The 18,841-nt window shown below is 42.8% G+C and overlaps 2 protein-coding genes across 2 annotated transcripts; one reads left to right on the forward strand and one right to left on the reverse strand.

The window, feature by feature from the left end:
- Positions 1–19: 19 nt before the first annotated feature.
- On the forward strand, positions 20–5,906 carry lhfpl4b (LHFPL tetraspan subfamily member 4b). The gene is made up of 7 exons (XM_023406167.2): positions 20–772; positions 1,394–1,602; positions 1,730–1,934; positions 2,289–2,368; positions 3,040–3,187; positions 3,271–3,308; positions 3,378–5,906. The coding sequence occupies exons 2-6, from the start codon at positions 1,396–1,398 to the stop codon at positions 3,297–3,299; spliced, it is 669 nt and encodes a 222-aa protein (XP_023261935.1). The 5' UTR covers positions 20–772; positions 1,394–1,395; the 3' UTR covers positions 3,300–3,308; positions 3,378–5,906.
- Positions 5,907–6,374: 468 nt separating this feature from the next.
- On the reverse strand, positions 6,375–16,907 carry pcsk1nl (proprotein convertase subtilisin/kexin type 1 inhibitor, like). The gene is made up of 5 exons (XM_023406166.2): positions 16,797–16,907; positions 10,291–10,540; positions 9,376–9,619; positions 9,191–9,298; positions 6,375–7,930 (listed from the first exon to the last, which is right to left on the reverse strand). The coding sequence occupies exons 1-5, from the start codon at positions 16,848–16,850 to the stop codon at positions 7,537–7,539; spliced, it is 1,050 nt and encodes a 349-aa protein (XP_023261934.1). The 5' UTR covers positions 16,851–16,907; the 3' UTR covers positions 6,375–7,536.
- Positions 16,908–18,841: the final 1,934 nt, after the last annotated feature.

The raw sequence follows: 18,841 nt of genomic DNA on the forward strand, positions 1-18,841 counted from the left end.
ATGTCTGCTCTGTTAAATGTTAACTATTATATTATTGTTTTAAAGTTTATTATATCAGGACAATGGAATTTCAGAGGAAACCAGTAACTGGAGCTCAGATTAATCTGCGGTAAAAAGTACAAGATGTAGGTAAGTGATGTCAGCAGGCAATGTGGTACTTCAGTATTTGAGTAAATATCCAGAGCTTCAAAACAAAGTTGCAAAGAGCTTCACAATAAAATTTGATCATTCAAGTCAAAATATCTAAAATATAAAAAGCCAAAATAATCCTGTGAAGGTTTCAGATGTGGCTTTGACATCAGAGTCCTTTGACAGTCTGAGCAGCAGAGAAGGAAAAATCTGCCCGGATCCTACATTTCCAATGATGAACAGTCGTCTTTAAACGCCACACCTGCAGATCGTAGCACAGTCCGGATGGTATGAAATCACTGTGACGTCACCAGACCTCAGAATAAGGAAAATCAGCGGAGTGGCCCTTTAACAACTAGACTCTACTGTAGTTCCCGGCTCCGTCTGCAGGTGGCACAGTGACGGAGCTGCGTCATCTGAAACGTCACAACATATTTTATTGGAAATGAAACGGAGCTGATGAAGCGCGCGAGTCAGAGCTGAATGTTTGTCCTCTAAACGCCCGCGAGGAAATTCGAGGCGGTTTTAGTATCCACATCCGGGGCTGCAGACCTTCCCTCCTCCTCCTCCTCTCCATCCTCTCCTCCGCCTGCATCCTCCCATCCTGCAGACCGACAGACAGGAGGACCTCCTCCAGCTTCAGGTTTGTCTCTTCTTCTCTCTTATCACAGATGATGTTTTTTTTTTACCGGATACAGCGGGCGCGTCCTGATAGATAGTGTTTATCTAACTGTGTGTGTGTGTGTGTGTGTGTGTGTGTGTGTGTGTGTGTGTATGTGTGTGATGACGTAACCGTCGGTACCGTGTTTATGTTTTGATTTCTGTTTGTTATCGGACGCTGATTGGCTGCCACGCGCTCACTGCAGCTCATCCGGACGCTTCACTTCAGAGAAGGAGAGACACTTTTTTTTTCTTTTTTCAACTCTTTTCATGTTAAGGTCAATTTTGAACTTACAATGTGTGAAAAAAGAAAATTTTACACTCAACTAATTAATAAAAACACCAACAACCCCCCCCCCCATAATGAATAATATTACATAGATATGTACACAAATGTATACATATATGCAAATATCTAACCTATTTTAACATAAATATGAACACTGAAGACATCCCAGTTGAGATGTTTCCTACTGGTTTTCCATCGTACTGGTCTGGTGTGAGTAAACCTGCAGAAACTCTGTGTATACTCATCATAGAGCAGATGTATTAAAATAGTCCAATAATGTCTGTAATCCTCTCTCTCTCTTTTTCTCTCTCTCAGTCATGTCGGTGTCGCCCGCCCTCACCGACCTCTCTCGTCTCTATCAGACGGAGTTTGTTCGCAGCGCCCGGGCGGTCGGCGTCCTCTGGGCCATCTGTACGCTCTGTTTCGCCATCATCCAGGTGGTCGTCCTGGTGCAGCCGTCCTGGATTGGCACCACAGACACCCGGCACCCGGGGGCGCCCAGTGGCACCCTGGGACTTTTTGAGGTGAGAGCATACACACGGAGAGACAAACTGTTTCCTCTGGACCTTCTCATGGTCTCAGGAAAATTAAAATATTCTCTGTGGTCACATTTTATCACCTGTAACCTTAACCTGTCTGTCTGTATGTCAGGTGTGTGTGGAGTCAGACTGGCCTGTCCCGGACTGTCGTGGTGGTCTGTCCAGTCTGTCTCCTCTTCCGTCCTTCCAGTCCGTGGCGGTGTTGGTGGGCGTGTCCCTGTGGGCGGTGTGGACCAGCGTCCTCTGTCTCTGCCTCTTCCGGTTCTGCAGCGCCGCAACTGTCTACAAGATCTGCGCCTGGCTGCAGCTCACTGCAGGTCAGAGATCCTAGTTGGTGGTTCGACTGGTACTGCTGGTACCTCTGGTGCTGTTGGTGCTGTGGGTTCTGTTGTACTGGACAGTAAAATGTGAATTTGTTGGCAAGAAGTTTTTGTGTGTCAGTGGCAAAGACTCATGGGAGCTGTTGTTAAATTTTAGCTAACATCATAATAATTATTCCTGGTTGAAAAGTCGAGGTGGTTCTGTTCAGTTTAATAGTAGAACCTTGTTTGTCTCAGTGTGGACAGAAAAGACAACGACTGATGGACACACAAAGGGGTGGAGCTTCAGTATTTAATACAGCAACTCTCTCTCTCTCTCTCTCTCTCTCTCTCTCTCTCTCCCTCCCCCAGGTTTCTGTATGGCGTTGGCCTGTCTTCTGTTTCCAGACTCGTGGGAGAGTCCAGAGATGAGAGCTCTGTGTGGCGACTCGGTGAGTCATGAACAGTCATGTCAAATACAAATTCAAGGAAGCTTTATTGACATGACCGTAGTCAGATACAGCATTGTCAAAGCAGACTGTTACAAGACTGCATCACAGTGAAAAAGTACAAACACATTGATACAACAGCATCAACAATACTCTGCAAAAGGGAGGAGGTCAAACACGTGTGTGTGTATATGTATGTGTTTGTGTGTGTGTGTGTGTGTGTGTGTGTGTGTGTGTGTGTGTGTAATATGGCAAGTAAAGACACACTCTGCTGCGAGGCTGCAGCTCTCTCTGTGCTCTCCAAGCAATATTGGCAGTTTGTAAATGTTGGTCATGTGGTCGATTTGAGGATGTTTTTGTTTGAATTTTGGGAAGTATTTTGTTCTGATTGGCTGGAATATGGTGTGTTTGGTTTGTTAGAAAGTGCAACTCTGTCGCCACTCTGTCTCCATGACACAGTTGGCAGCAGCGCTCCTCTTTGTCCTCCTCCATGACTTTTTGTATCGGCCTGTCTTTTTGGCCAGGCTGTGTCCATGTCCTCTGTAGTTCTGTATGTACAGGTATTGATGACTCTGATCCTGTTTTAATGGTGTTGGTCCAGTACTGATGACTCTGATCCTGTATTAAGGGTATTGGTCCAGTATTGCTGGCTCTGACCCTGTGTTTGTCACTAGGTGGGCAGCTTCTCTCCAGGTAACTGTTCGGTCCACTGGGCATACATCCTGGCCATCCTGGGTGTCCTGGACGCCGCTATCTTGGCCACGTTAGCATTCGTCCTCGCCAACAGGCAGGATGCTCTGCTGCCACCAGACACCAAGGACGGTAAGGGAGGGGAGGGGCATTAATGTGAACTACACTGACAGAGCTTTAACTACAGGTTAGTAATGATTCTGTGTTTGTTACAGTGACCACAGGTCTGCTGATGTCAGCGTGAGGTCACCAGGTGAGTCTCCTCTACTGTCTCTCTGTCTCTGTCACTCTTCACACATTTAACTCTCTTCTTCTTCTTTAGAGCTGTTTGGTCTTCACTTCTCCTCTTCATCCGTCATCATCATCACCAGAGGGGATACAGTCAATACCTAAATGAGTCAGAAGAAGAAGAATGCAACATTCCTCCTCCTCTCCTCATCCCCTGGTTACCTGGAGACCACATCCACCTTAAGGCGCGTTTCTACCAAAAAGTACCTGAAAATTTTAGAACTTTTAGTTCCAGGTACTTTTCTTCAGGAACTAAAAGGTTGCTGTGGCCCATTGTTGTCTGTGTTTCCACTGCGGCCTAAAGTCCTGGGAAGCACTTGACTTCACAGCACTTTGAGGACATAACATGAATGAAAATACAGGATAAATTCATCCCGTATATATTCAATACAGGACACAGCATTTTATTTTCAAATATGGGACAATCCCGTATTATACATGACGGGTGGCAACTCTAGCCACTCCGGTTGTTGTGGTCCTTTATTTTTTTGAAGTCCCTTTTCAGTTTTTTTTCCTTCTGCCGGACCTGTTTCGCGGTGTTGAAAATGTGTGCTCGCTTGCTCACTGCGGGGCTTTTAAACATGGCGAGTGAATTAAAACGCAGTAAGTACTCGACCAGTCAGAAATGTTCAGCACTGCAGACCACAGCCACCAAAGTTCCTGAACCTTTGGGAAGTACTACCCCCCGACCAGGGACTTTTTTGGGGGTTGATCAATTACCCCAGAACTAAATTTAGACCCTGGTTCCTGCGGTTGAAACACGCATAGTTCCTCAAAGGTTCCTGGGGAAAGTTCCTGTGGTGGAAACGCGGCTTCAGTGTTGTCACAGTAAAGCGATGAACGTGAAGACCTGCAGACAGTAGGGGGTTCCTCCTAGGGGAGAGGGGAGAGAGAGAGGAGGTGGTGTGATGCAGAAAAGGAGGGATAAGAGGAGGTGGAGGTGGAGGAGCAGAGCTTCAACATGGTGGCTCTGTAGTGAAGCCACTTAAACAGAAGCACAACGTGTTTTATAAAATCATTATTATCATTAACAGAGTTCATGGTGTCAAACAAAATGGAGGGACTGAGCTGCAGCAGCTCTTTATAAGCCAGATCCCCTGTCTCCCTCACTAATAATCTCACTAGTACTAATACTAACTAGTTTCAAACTAATGATTTCCTAAATGAAAACTAAACTTCAGTAAAGACTTGAATGATATGAGTCAGTTCAGGTGTTTTTCTTTCTGTCTGCAGACGTGGAGAAATCTGTGTTTCACAGTGACTATACACAGTTCATAATGTGAGGGAAAACCTGGCTAGACTAAGATAACATGTTATGTACTCAGTCAGATGTTACTGGTATGACATTTTACAATTTGACATGTGCTGTGCTATTTTGTGAAATGTAATTTAAGATCTTTAAGACTGACATAATCTTGACTTCATCAAGACTCAGGTTTGATCTTTCTCCATGTGAACGGGTCAGATATTAGCGAGCTAACGTTAGCTTTGGTTCAGTTAGCTACACGACAGTTAGCTGCTGTAAATATTTAGAAACTGATCTCTATGTAAGATGTAGTTTGTGTTGAAACTGTTCAAGTTTAGAAATAAAACTCCAGTTAGCAAACACTGACATTAGAACGAGGTTAAGTTTGGATTTATTAACAGCTGCTGCAGCTGACGCCTGAACCTTAAAAGAACAGATTCAATACATTCCTCTGATTCTTTTTTTTCACATGGATATTAGTTTGATCTCTGTTTAGCCTGGCTTAGCACAAAGACTTGAAGCAGGAAAAAATTTCACCCACCAGCGACATTAAAATGTTACAGCAAATGTTTCAAACAGTTAGCAGCATGTACGATTTACATGCTGTGTCGTGTTAGCTGTCAGTGACCTAGATTTATAGCTCAAACTTTACTGATTGGTATCATTTGCTTTATCACCAGACGCGGATGCACTCCAGTTAGTTCGTATATAGCTTTAGATCCATTTAACTTCTGGGTCGTCCTAGCTTAGAATTAGTTTAAGATCCAGTTAGTGTCTGGGTCTAGTTTGCATCGCATTAACCTCTGAGTGCAGTTAGCATACCATTAGCTTCAGGTCTAGCTAGCTTCTTAGTGTTAACCTCTGGCTCCTGGCTAGCTGACTACACAATGAACTGCTGATGAACTGGATTGCTAACATGCTTCCAATCTTTGTGCTAAACTAAGCTAACAAGATGAGATTGACCTGAAACGTGACTCTGGAGTAGACAGAGTACGGGATAACTTATCTAAAATGTCAGCATGACTTTTGACCTTTAAGGCACATAAATTAAACATATTGTTCAGTTTTCCCTGCACTGACACTTCCAGGCTGAACATTTGTTTGTTGTTTATAGATAATGTTGCCTTGTTATTAGATTCAGTTGAACTGATTTTATTTTCATAGAGCATGTAGAACTGTATAGAACCACAGTTTATCAAAGCATTTTGAAATCTGGAGATCGACATGTTTTTGAATTTGTTTAATGTGATCATGTATCTGTGTTTTTCAAGTGTTTTTATGGCTACCTCTCTAGCTAAATAAACCATTAAGAATTTACATTTAGTCCCATTTTTTAACATTACTAATCAGTGTAAAGACATTTAATAAATGGTTTATAACAGACTGTAATGCAGCTATAAGCAAATGTAAAGAAATGTTTATGTGTGTAATTGTATATACCAGCAGTAGTAGGAGAGCAAGTGACTGCTTCTTCTGCTGCTACTGGTCTTCAGCGCTGTTGTCATAGAAACTGTTTGTTCGTGAGTATTTTTATTGATACAATCTTAATAATATATTTGCTGTTTGTTTTGCTGCAAATCAGGTCTAACGTGACTTGATTGATAGCTAGCATAGCTGTAATCTGTTAGCTAACCTGTCTCACTCTGTTAGTGTAATGAATATTGTTCAGGTTCTGATATGTGTAGTTTGTACTGTTAGCCAACTGTCTAGCTTTGAATAATGACCACTCATTGTGGTCATCTATATAATGTATCTGCAGCCGACAGAAGGAAAAAGTTAAAACAGTTTGTGGTGCATCTGACTTTATTTCAGAGAGAGAGACAAATAAAATTTTTAGTTTCACCACAGACAGACGAAGGTTCACACTGACAGAGCTGCTGCACACAAGCTGGAGTACATGAACACAACGAGAACCAACCAATCACAGAGCTGATGAGCCAGCACCATGGTTACTGCCACTTTAAACCTTACCCAGCGCAGGTGTTTTCAGTGGGTAATGTTTAAAATTACTACTGTTTTATAGAGAGCAGGAGAGTGGGTGGGGTGAACTACAAGTCCCAGGGAGCATTGCTGCAATCATCCAATCAGAGAGTTTATCTGTTAGGTTATGTTTATCTGTAAAGAAACTTAAATCAGTTCACTGTTAGATTTTGGATCAGGGAATATACTACAGCACTTCACCATAGCAACAGCCACTGACGCTCATGGAAACTGTAGTGTTTAAAGCAGATACTGTGTAGTTTAGTGCTGATTACGGGTCAAATAAAGTTGAGAGGGAGTTTAGTTGTTTCCAGAGGAATTTACTTTCAAAGCTTCTCCATTAGACAAAGTAAATATTAATATGTTATTTATTATTAGAAACTTTATTCTTCATACAGTTTATGTTGAATTGTATCTTTGCCTGGAGACACAGTCCACATCTGCATGTTCAGCTGATCTAACAGATAAATACCAGATCATTTTGAAGAAATAGTCAGGAAACTTTCCAGGAAATTAGCTGGAAAAGTGTAAGTGATAAAGATAAGTGTCACTGAACCAAAGCAGCTTTTCCCTCTCACATAGATTCCTCTGGAAATCACCAACTGCCTTGAACGTATAAACACAACAGCTCCACAGCTCTGTTTTCACTTGAGATGAGTTTCACAGTTAAACTACGGAACAACAGGCTGTGACCTCAGAGTCTGTAGGAGCTAGTCCTCAACTCAACATGTCTACAAAGATCGTCCTCTACAGGAACCCTCCTGCACAGTTTAAAGAACTTGTCCCCCTCCTCCTCCATCATTTCTCCTCTTTAAGAACAAATGATCAGACATATTTTTCACCAAAAGCAGCAAAAACAAACAAAACATTTTTTTTTACAGAAACTGAAAATAAAAAACCTGAAAGACGACAGAATACACCTCCTCCTCTCCTTGTTTCCTCTCCTCTCCTCTCCTCTCCTCTCAGCTCACTCCCTCATGTACTCCAGAATCTGATCAATCAATATTTGGGGGTCGTAGTTCAGGGCTGCTCTCCTCCGGCGCCTACGACTCCCATGATTCAGTTCTTCCACGCCGGCGGTAGCTATGGTGTTGATGCGTTTCATCCTCTGCAGCCCGGCAGTAGGGGGGCGGAGCTCCTCCTCCTCCTCTTCCTCCTCCAGCCTCTTCACCCTGAGGAGGGGAGGCTCGTTGCTAGGCGACGGAGGAGCCACGTCGTCAACGGAACGGCGGGTTCTCCTGTGGGCAGAGCTAACTGGTTCAGCTGCGGTGATGGACAGGTCCCTCCTCGCTCGGCGGCCGGAGGAAATGACCGAGGCGTCGTTAGGGCCAATGCTGGACAGAATCCTAGCAACCAGGCGTCTGAGGAGGAGGAGCCATACAGGTACAGTTAGTGCTCATATTTGTGCAGGTGGAAACTAAAGGTGTGGTGTGTCAGGAACACACAGATAATATTTTGTGATTAAAGATTAAAATATTGTTTTATATAATTTTTTTTTTGTTGAAAAAAATGTTTTTTTTTTTAGCAACTGACAAGAAAAGAATTGACACATTTTGTACAATACAGTTGCTTGTTAGCAGCTTGTTAAATGAGTCAGAACATGTCAACAACAGTATAATATTTAGAGAAAAGAGTCGCAATATTTCAAAAACACAAATCATAACAAGGTGAGTGTGATAAGTCCCAAAAAATGTTTAAGATATAAAAGAAAATCTGTATGGAAGCTGAGAAAGGCCATACATGTGAATATTTTTTTATCCCGTTCTCTCAAGATAACAAAGCTCATTATCTCGAGATAACGAGATATTATCAGGAGAAAATGATTTTGACTAAGCCACAGTAACACTCCTCCTTAGCAACAATCCTTAGCAACTCCTTAGCTGATCTGATAATGATTTTGTACAAAAAGACACAATTTGATTTATGCCTCAGTTAATTATTGATTGAAATAATCTCTTATGTGTTGATCAATGTGTAGTCCTGACATTTTCAGTTAACAGCACTAGAAGCCCAGTGGCTTGGCACATCTGATCTGTGATTAGCAAAGTCATTATAACAAGAAAACAAGCTTTGTTATCTTGAGATAACTGGATAATTATCTAATTATCTCGGAATAACAAAAAATCATTTTCTCCTGGGATCATCTCATTCTGTCTGTAACAAAAAATCGTTTTCTCCTGATTATATCTTGTTATCTCGGGATAATGAGCTTTGTCATCTTGAGATAATGGGATTAAAAAAATATGGCTGAAGAGCTGGTAACATACAACAGAAAGATACAAGATACAAGACACAAGATGTTGTAAGATGTTTTTGAGAGAAAAGTTTTAAAAGCAGTAATGATGATGATGATGATGATGATGAAGAAGCCGTCATATGAAATTTGTACTATTTTACAAAAAATGTATCATAAATATTTTGAAAAAAATATTATGAGGAAAAAAAGTAGTAATATGCATTTAATGTGATTTGTTTATATATTAATTTTTTTTCTTGACTTAATACAACTTAATTCTCATAATATTAATGAATTACAGCCTTGACAAGATCTTCCTCCTAATATGAATTGATTGATCAGTGTAACTTCAATTCAGTTCTCAGTCCCTCTGTGTGTGACTGACCTCAGTGTCTCCTGGTCTCTGTTCAGTCCTGATGAGACTCGTCCCGCCTGCTGGACTCTCTCCTGTCTCCCTCTCTCCAGCAGAGTCTGGACCAGCTGAGGCTCCATCCTGATGAGCACAGGTCACATGTTATAACTGTGGGACCTACTTACATGTTGTCAGACCCCACCCCTCATCTTCCTCACCTGTCCAACAGGGCCTGAGCCAGCTGGGGCTCCAGGAGCCCCAACCAGGCAGCAGGGGGCCTCCCCATGCTCATCCCCTGCCCCGTCTCATCGTAGTCTGGGGGGACTGGGCCCTGGAAGTCCCCCGGTGGGCCCTGATCGTCCTCCTCATCGTCCTCTTCCTCAACCACCTCCACGTCTCCTGGGCCAACCAATCCTGCGCTCTCTGCCTCACTCAGGAGGCGGAGCAGAGCAGCCAGGTAGGCTGTGGAGACATTTGATTGGTTCATTAGTTATGTTTTCTATTTCTCTAAACAAATACAAGATTTATTGATGATGAAATGATTGATTTAAATCCAACTGATAATTTAATCAGAGAAACATAAAAACATCTGAGCTTTCAACAACAAACACAAAATGTTTAAATTATTTCAATGAAAAGAATTATGTTGAGAAAAGTTGTAGTTGGTTGAGAAGTGTCAGTAAAGATTAATTAGAAGTCAACTGATATCTCTCCTTACATCTGATCTCAGAACAGAGTCTGTCTCATCAAGTATCCATCATGTAATTTACTGTCCTCTTGAGGTGGCAGCAGGGTATTGTCTCTGAAGGTAGCTTGACTTCAGGCTGTTGTATCTATCATTTCTGTCATTTTTGTGGGTGTGGCCATGTCTCGCTGACAAAGACTGGAGCAGTGTTTATTGGACATTTGCTCATTGAGAATGATTCTGGATCTTTGAGAGTGACTAGCAATAGCTAACGTGTTTATCAAGCTGTCATTGACTCAGCTTCTACTGTTCTGAGATCAGTTATGCTATTACACACCTGAGCCTTACAAGGGAGCAACAGGTAAACAAGTAAATGACAGTGTGATGATTAATCAATGTCACTGTCAACAAAAACTCATTATATGTTGAACAGATAAAATTTAAAAACCTGCTCGCTGCTCCTCTTCCTGTTCCCGCCTCTGGTCTCTCTCCACTAATCGCTGCAGGGCCTGGTCCAAGCCCCTCCCCCTCCAGTCATCTAATTGGTAGTACAGGTCGTTGCCCCCGCCCCCTTCCTGCGTGGCAGGATATGACATCATCTTTTCCTCATAAGGCAGCAGGTTACGGAGGTCTCTGCGCTGGCGTCTGACCAATGACACGTCCAGGCCACGCCCTCCGCCGCGAGCTACAGGTAGAGACTGAGAGAGAGGGGTCAGAGGTCACTACTTGAGCATTAATGACTCAGTACCTGTACTGCACAGGTGTTTCATGAAACAGGAGAGATAAAATTATATAAAGAGTTATAGTAGCTAAAATATGACTAAAGCTCCGCCCCTCACCTGTGTGAGGAAGAGACTCAGTTGTATGATGGTGCTGAAACTGTATAATATATATATAATTTCATCTGACAACCACCTTATTGTTTTTATTTAAATTTCAGTACGAACAGGTTATTGATGATTAATAATGATGTTTGTTTGATAATCGCATTGTGTCCTCCTCATCTTCATTCTTCTAAAGATGTTGTGAACAGAGTCTTCAGCTAATTGACAGGCCAAACATGAGACATGAGAAACTCGACATGAGATTGTTGTTGTGATTATTCATGATGGTCTGATGTCATACTTTGGAGGTTCACTGCAAGTTTGTGTCTCTGATGATCACAGTTTTTATATCTTATGTCAGGTGTCACATGTCAGGTTGTTTGTCTTTGTGTTGTTTTACTCTGAAGAACAGGTCCATTCTCTACTGCTGCTGAAAACTACACACTGACACTTCAGCTGTCTCCATCAGTCACATGACCCTCACTTTGACTGTTGTCATGGTAATATCTTTCATCTAAGTGGCTCTATTCAGAAACAGTAAATATTTGTTCAGGTGTGCCCCAGGGTTCAGTCCTGGACTTGTTGCTGTTCTGGTCTCCACTCAGAGTCTGAGACCTGAGACCATCATGTTAATCCCAACTCTGCTCTTATTTTGGAAGGGTTGTCCATTATATGAGAAGTCAAACGATCCCAGACCTCATGGAAGTCAACACACAACCAAAGAATTCAGTGAAGAATCCTGACTCTCCAGCTGTTGTTAAGCAGACTCTTACTTTGAAAAGATGACTCTAATGTCCTGCTGAAGGCTGAGAGTCAGGGGTGGTTGGTGAGGTTCATGTCTGTAACCTCGGCGCTCAGGACGAGACTAAAACCTGCCTGTGTCTGCACAGTCTCTGATGCTGCTTTACAGACCAGAGCCTCATCATCATCGTCGTCATCATCATCATCACTGCACTTCCTGTGAGTCAGAGCTGAGTCACACACACTCAGCCTGAGAAGGGTTAGTTGAATTATTCCTGCCCCCCCTCTTCTCCCCCTCAGGCTCTGTGGTCTGTCTGAGCCGGACCACAGATCTTTTATTGAGTGAGAGGCTCCGCCCTGCAGACAAATCTGACCACAGCAGTATCGATACTACTACACCACATGGCCATAAGTATGTGGACACCATGTTCATTAATGTGCTGCTCTAGCCTCTTATGGTTTCAGTCTTTTTAGTCAGCCCAGTCCACACTGATTCTTTCTCTCGCTCTCTCTCTCTCTCAAACACACACACACACACACACACACACACACACACACACACACACACACACACACACACAGTGAACCGTGCGTATTAGTATCTCAGGGTCCTGGTCTGAACCCAAGAGCGTGCTGGTTCATCAGAGCCTCCTTCAGGTCTGAGCTCAGGGCGGGAAGATTAACGAGCAGCAAAGTGGTGCAGTGAGTGATTAACATAATATTTCCCCTGGGGTTTGTCTCTCAGGCTACATAGAGGATTCCCTGCTGGAGCCTGTTGGGACTGCAGGTGTCTGACATGAACACCTGCAGACATGACTGACGGCTGAGAAAGCTCGTCACCTACATATATAGGCTATTTTTAATGAGTATTTTTAATGATTATAATGAAGTCTGAGAGCAGGTGTTACTTTAATTAACGCGATGGTGATTACCACAGGTTTTCACCAGTGTTTGTTTGTTTGTTTGTTTGTTTGTTTGTGTGTTTGTTTGTCAGCAGGTTTACACAAATAGTCCTGGACCGATTTGCACTGAACTTCTCTCCTTCAAGCGTGATGATCTGCTTGAAGGAGCGGATCCAGAGATGTTGAGTTGTTCCAATTCCAGTTTTTTCCGATTATCCCGACATCACGTGAACATAAAGACTGACGGGGAGTGTGTTGACGCTCCCGAGTATTGTCAGAAAATAAACCTCATGAGCTCACGGACTCTGCGTTTCGGTGGCAGTCAGACCGGAGCTTCACCTGACTGACGTCAGCCAGGTGAGCGTCCTCCTGTCAGTCATTACACACTTGAACTGAAGGGAGTGTGTGACTCAAACAACCTCTTCTCAGGTAGGAGTCTCCTCATGATAACGGTTCGTGGCTGTGATTGTGTTAGATAAATGTGTGTTCACACTCAGGTAGATCGACTGTGTTTGTGTTTTGTGGAGTAATTAAGTAAAATAACTGACGACGGTTAAGCTAGCTACCTTACGCTAACCCCTTGTAATGCTAACCGCAGTGGATGTGGTAACTGTTGTTATGGAAACAAACATGTGGCTTGTGACATGTTTACTTAAATGTCTGAACTACTGTATGAGTTGTATTTTTGAAATCTGTTTTGAGGACTGTAAACATATTAGCTGTTCCGGTTTATTTTCTGAAATTAATTTTCTTAACTGCTGTGCTTTTTGTTTTACACGGTTTATTACTGATGTTTGTTCCTTGAATGTTTGGCAAGATAACTGAAAGATGTACTGACATTTTTGTTTGCTGTCTGTGTTTGTTGTGATAATTCAATCATTATACACATGAGCTGGATTAATTTTGTGTGTGTCTCAGACCAGAGTCTGCCAGACATGAAGAGAGATTTCAGCTTTCAGCGGAGACATTTACACTACAGTAACTACAGTAAGCCTGTGTGTGTGTGTGTGTGTGTGTGTGTATGTGTATGTGTGTGTGTGTGTGTCATTGTCCAGTGAGATGTGCTGTTGCCATGGTGGTGTAATGAGCTGTTCTGTTCCAGCCTACACTAATTTGATTGGTCTTGAATTTATATGTGTGTGTGTGAGTGTGAGTGAGAGAGAGATTATATTAAAAAGAGGACAGACAGAGACAGCTATTGATCAGGATGAATCTGTAGCTTCAGGCTGATCAGGTTTATATGTCTGTACTTCTCAGGACCACCAACCAATGGCCAGTCAAAACAGTCTGAACAGTCTGAACCAGTAAAGAAATAGATGCAATCAGACACATTTGAAACAGGAGGTGACTGATCTCTGTGTTGTCCACTGTAGTCCAGTGTAAACATAGACGATCAGACATCAGACACAACAATCTGTACAGCAGCTCACATCACAGCCAGTAACACAACTACAACACACACACCTCAGTTTACACAACAGGAACACACACACACAGGAGAACATGATGAAGATGATGATGAGTCATCACCCTGCAGAAACTGTTGTCTCAGGTTCATTCATTTCCTGCTGTTTGTCAGAGATAAACAGAAACACTAACATCAGATTTATGAAGCTGAGCCTTCAGTGCAGGGGGAGGAGGAGGAGGAGGTAATAATGAGTCCTCTGAGGAGCATCACTCTGTCTGACTCACTGCAGCTTCATTTTTCCTGCAGGAGTTAGAGCTGGATAGAAATGATACCTGGGTCCATTTTCCTTTGAGAAATACAAAGTTGTTTATTTATTTAATCTTTGTTGTTGAATGTCTAAACACAAAGATCCAGACAAGAACTTTGATTAAAATCCAGCCTGAAACTGGAGAAGTGATGATGTCTGATGTTTTTATTCCCTGTGTCTCCTCAGTCCCTCTAATGAAACAGCAACAATTAAATTACCTGTTCACTTACATTGCTGTTTTATTTGTTTTCCTACAAATCTCTTGACACTGAAGCATGATTTCACATTTTTCTAGTTTAGAAAGGTGGAGGTCTTTATGGTTAAATGAGACTGTCCTGTAACAAACAACCCCATAAGTCCTCTGTGCAGCAGTTTATTATAACCTTTAGGTTTTGTTGTTAGGCAACATCAAGTGGCCGTTGCCATTATGGCAGGAGCAAAGGGAAAATTGGGGTGACGTAGTGTAGAAAGAGACAGTCCACATCAGGAGGAGGTTGTGGTGGATGAGTCAGCAGCAGAGCTCAGTGATATGACTAAAAATCATTATCAGGATTTTTTCAAACAAAGTTATTTTTTAATCTTTATTCAACAGCGGCTGTGGAGACAGAGGGAAAAGGGGAAACACAGGCAGCAAGTGGTTCAACCGGCTGGGACTCGAACCTGGGACTCGCTGTTCAGACCGTAACCATTCAGCTATAGGGTCGTCCAAATTATTTCTAACTTACCTTGATAATGACTAATGATACTTTGGTGCTTATCACTCTCTCTCTTAGTCATGCTCTCTTCATATTCTTCAGTGTGATTGTGTCCAGGTGATTGAACATGTTTTTGGTATAACCTTTCTTCTCTATCCATGTCACTTTTCACCACTGTCTGGTAGTCATGACTGATGAGATCCAATTAGGAGGAGAAGCAGGTGTGTGAGTAGTCTGTCTGTCTGGACTCCAACACAACCTGGAGTTTTCCACTACAACAGGTTGAGTTGTGTGATCGTCAGGAAGAAACGTAGCAGAAGTGATGTGTTTTAAAATCAAAAGGTGTCAGTGTGGACGCAGCCTGAGACTCAGTGTTTGTGTTGTCCACATCACCAGCTTCACTTTGTCTGAACGTGGAATAACGTTAGTTGGAACAGGGCGGAGTCACGTTACTGAACATGAGTTTGTATTTATTTAAGGAGACAGTTCATGAACGCAGCATTGGGGGAATCTGAACTAAATCAACAGACATAGGGAAGATGAAGTCAGTGAGAGGATCTGAAGTTGGTCTGATCTAGGGTCTGGTACACTGCTGTCGGTATACTCTGCATGTTCATTGCTGTAACCATGACAACCAAGCTGCTATAGGGGCACTATATCAGGAGACGGTCCTGTGGGGTCGAATCAGAGGATTGGAACAAACAACCTGTGTGGTTGTTGAGGACTAGTTGGGTTATATACTGAAAACATCAACACTGACTATGAGACATGTGACAGAACCAATATTAAATCATCTCTCTCATTCCTCTCTGTGGAAGCTGTGTCCCTGTTCAGGGGCTGCATCCTTCAGAGGACGTGGTCTACGAAATTGTGGCTCTTCGTAGCCGTCATAGTCTGCAAAGGCCAAACTGAAATGAGACGGTCTGGTCTATGGAGGATTTTCGCTGTGTGTCACCACCTCTTCCGCCCTTACTGTTGCGTTGTAAAGTGCAGCTCCTGTCACCTAGGAGCCTTGACAACATCGTTAGCTGTTGAACTGAGCTGAAACCCAATACTTAGATTTCAACAGTGAAATCCTCAGGCTCTCTGTCAGTGTTGTTTTCTGCCGTATTATTTTCATTACCGGCGTGCAAGGACTCTTGGGATAGGTTGGCCCACGAAGGATACAACTGTTGGAGCCTTCGTTGTCCAGGAATAGAAGGACACATTTGAAAGAGCTTTTGAAATGGGACAGTCTAGTCACACCGCTGTGACACAATCAGTCTTCGAAGGATACGGCTCCCAAATCGGGACACAGCTTCTGACTCTGGGTTATGCTAACTCAAGCAGTACTAAGGTTTCCCTTCAGTTTTATATGAATCATTTAAAGCACTGAGTCAGTGGTCAGAGGTCAGTCCTGTGGATGAACCACATCTATGACAATAAACCCAGGATTAAAAACACTGGACACTACATTAATGTACGAGAGTGCAGCACTCGCACAGTCCAGTTTCCTGCTTCATCAGCACTTTAATTACATCATGTATCATGTTAATATTTACTTGATCATTATTCGCAACACACACAGACACACACACACACACACACACTCACACACAGCAGCTGTCAGGAAACCTACTGTAACCTGTGTAATATTTGGGCCTGTTGCCGTGGGTTACTGTCTCCTGTCGCTATGGTGACAGGAGCTGAAACGAAATGTTCTTTCGGTCACAGTTACTGCACACACGCACGCACGCACACAAGCACGCACACACGAACAAGCCACAGTCTTCTCTCAACGTCTCTGCTTCTCCCTGCACCAATTGTCCTGATCAGTAAATCAATAACCAATACATCAAATGGAAAATAGAACACACATAAAAGCAGATAAATCCACGCACGCACTCACACACACACACGTACTGTGATGTAACAGCACTGAGAGACAGGTAGAGGATAAACAGCAGTGACATCATTCTGCATGATGATCAGGTTATACCGTGACGACACAACAAGATGACGATGAATTAACACATATCACACACACACGTAAACACACTCTCTCTGTCTCTGTATGGAGGCTAAGACTCGTCCTTACCTGGGCGGTGTGGATCAGAGCGGTGCTGAGCAGCAGAAGGCCGAGAGACGCCATGCTACTGACTGAACACACACACACACACACACTGACTCTGTCTACAGACACCCATCTGATAACAGGGAGAGGAGGGGGGAGGGAGGAGGGAGGTGCTACAGTGATGAAGCAAGAGAGAGAGAGAGAGAGAGTGAGGGAAGGAGGGAGGGGGAGGAGTGATGACTAAGGAAAGGAGGCAAGAGATAGCGAATATTATATATATATATATATATATATATATATATTAGAGGAGCTGAGGGAGGGAGGGGAAGAGGGTGAGAGTGAGGAGAGAAGTGAAAGAGGAGAGGGAGGAGAAGAGGATGGGAGAGGAGGGGGGAACTAGGAGGAAGATAGGAGAGAAAAATAGATGAGTAAGGAAGAATGGATGGAGAAACTAGATGAGTGAAAGGAGGAGGATGGGGAGATGAAGGAAGGGGGAGCTATATGGTGAGGACAGGTGGAGGAGGGAGATGAAAGAAGAGGAAGAGAGGGAGGAGTAATTAATTCACTCATTCTGTGAAGTGCCTCAAGGGGCACTCACTCACTAACATACTTCTCTTTGTTCATTAGTTCATTCACTGTCATTCGTTTATTCATCTATAGATCTGATTGTTCCTTGCTTCATTTTTTCATTAATTCATTTGTTCAGCTGTCTGGTCTTTTATTAATTCATTCATTTATTGGTTGTGTATTCATCCATTAATTTGTCCTTGGATTAGTTTCTTGGCTTCTTTACTCATTTAAAAAAAAAATGTTAATCTGGTCATTTGTCTGCTCATGTTCGTTCATTCATTCATTCACTTCTTCACTTCTTCACTCCCTTCATGAACAGAAACAGAATCAGAGACGAGTTTGTCGTTTATTGAAATTTTCCACTGAATAAACACAAGAGGGAGAGGAGGGGCTGGGGTGGGGTTTGGGGGCGTCTCCATAGCAACAAGTCACACACACATATCGTCATCATCAACACTGTCAACACCATGGCCATGGTTACTGATGCTGAGTAGAATATCATCACACAGGAAGTTACATCACAGAGCCAAAGAGGAGAGTCACAAAGAAGAACGACAAGAAGAAGAACGCGACTGGAAGAAAGAGAGAGAGGGGGACAAGAAAAAAATGAAAATATTAAAAATAAGAGGAAGAGGAAGAGGAGGGAAGGGAGGATAAGGAGGAAGAGAAGAGGAGGGAACAAGTTAGGAACAGGATATAAAAGGAAGGAAAAGGAGAAAGGGAGACCAGGGATAAAAAAGAAAATATTGACAGCGTAAAGAAAGTAAACAAATAAATAGTGATGAAGAGTTGAAGGAAAGAATAGAGGTAAAAAAAGCGAGAATGATGGAGAGATATAATAGAAGTATGGACAGGTTACACACTCACACACACACCTGTACAGGAGAACAGGAAGTAGAATCACACCGATCATCATTTACTGTACAACACGAGCAGGAAACACGTCACCATGCGGAGGAAGATACCGACGCTAAAAACAGCTTCACTTTCCAAAAAAACAACCAAAGAAGAAGCATAGTTTTTTTACAAAAACAGCTCATGGCTGCTGCTGATTGGCTGAGAGCCGAGAAGAGCACAGACATGTCCGTCTGAACCGTTAGGGTCAGTCAGTGTGTGGTAGCCTAACTGTTAGTTAACAGTAGCTACCTGGTTTTATCTAGTAATAAATTTAATCAGACTGACTGCTGTCCTGCTGCAGCTAGCTGTTAGCTAACAGTAGCTAACTGTAATGTGACTGCAGCATTTACGGTCACATTAACTGACTGTGAAACAGAATGATAAGTAACTAAACAGAATTTATGTTTGGTTTGTGAAACCCCCGTTGTAGTGATCGTATTGGAAAACGTGTTCGTTGATGAACTTCACATTTTATTGATTTGATTTCTGTAACGTGTGGATTTTAACTGACGTCTGTCACTGTCACATGGCGCTTCTGAGGAAGACTGACTCAACCTGAACAAGCGGACGCTTTACATTTGTGTTCATACCAGTGACTTTTT

The sequence above is a fragment of the Seriola lalandi genome, unplaced genomic scaffold, assembly GCF_002814215.2.
Source record: "Seriola lalandi dorsalis isolate HSWRI2012SDOR001 ecotype SW California unplaced genomic scaffold, Sedor1 jcf7180002054296, whole genome shotgun sequence".
Taxonomy (NCBI): Eukaryota; Metazoa; Chordata; class Actinopteri; order Carangiformes; family Carangidae; genus Seriola; species Seriola lalandi.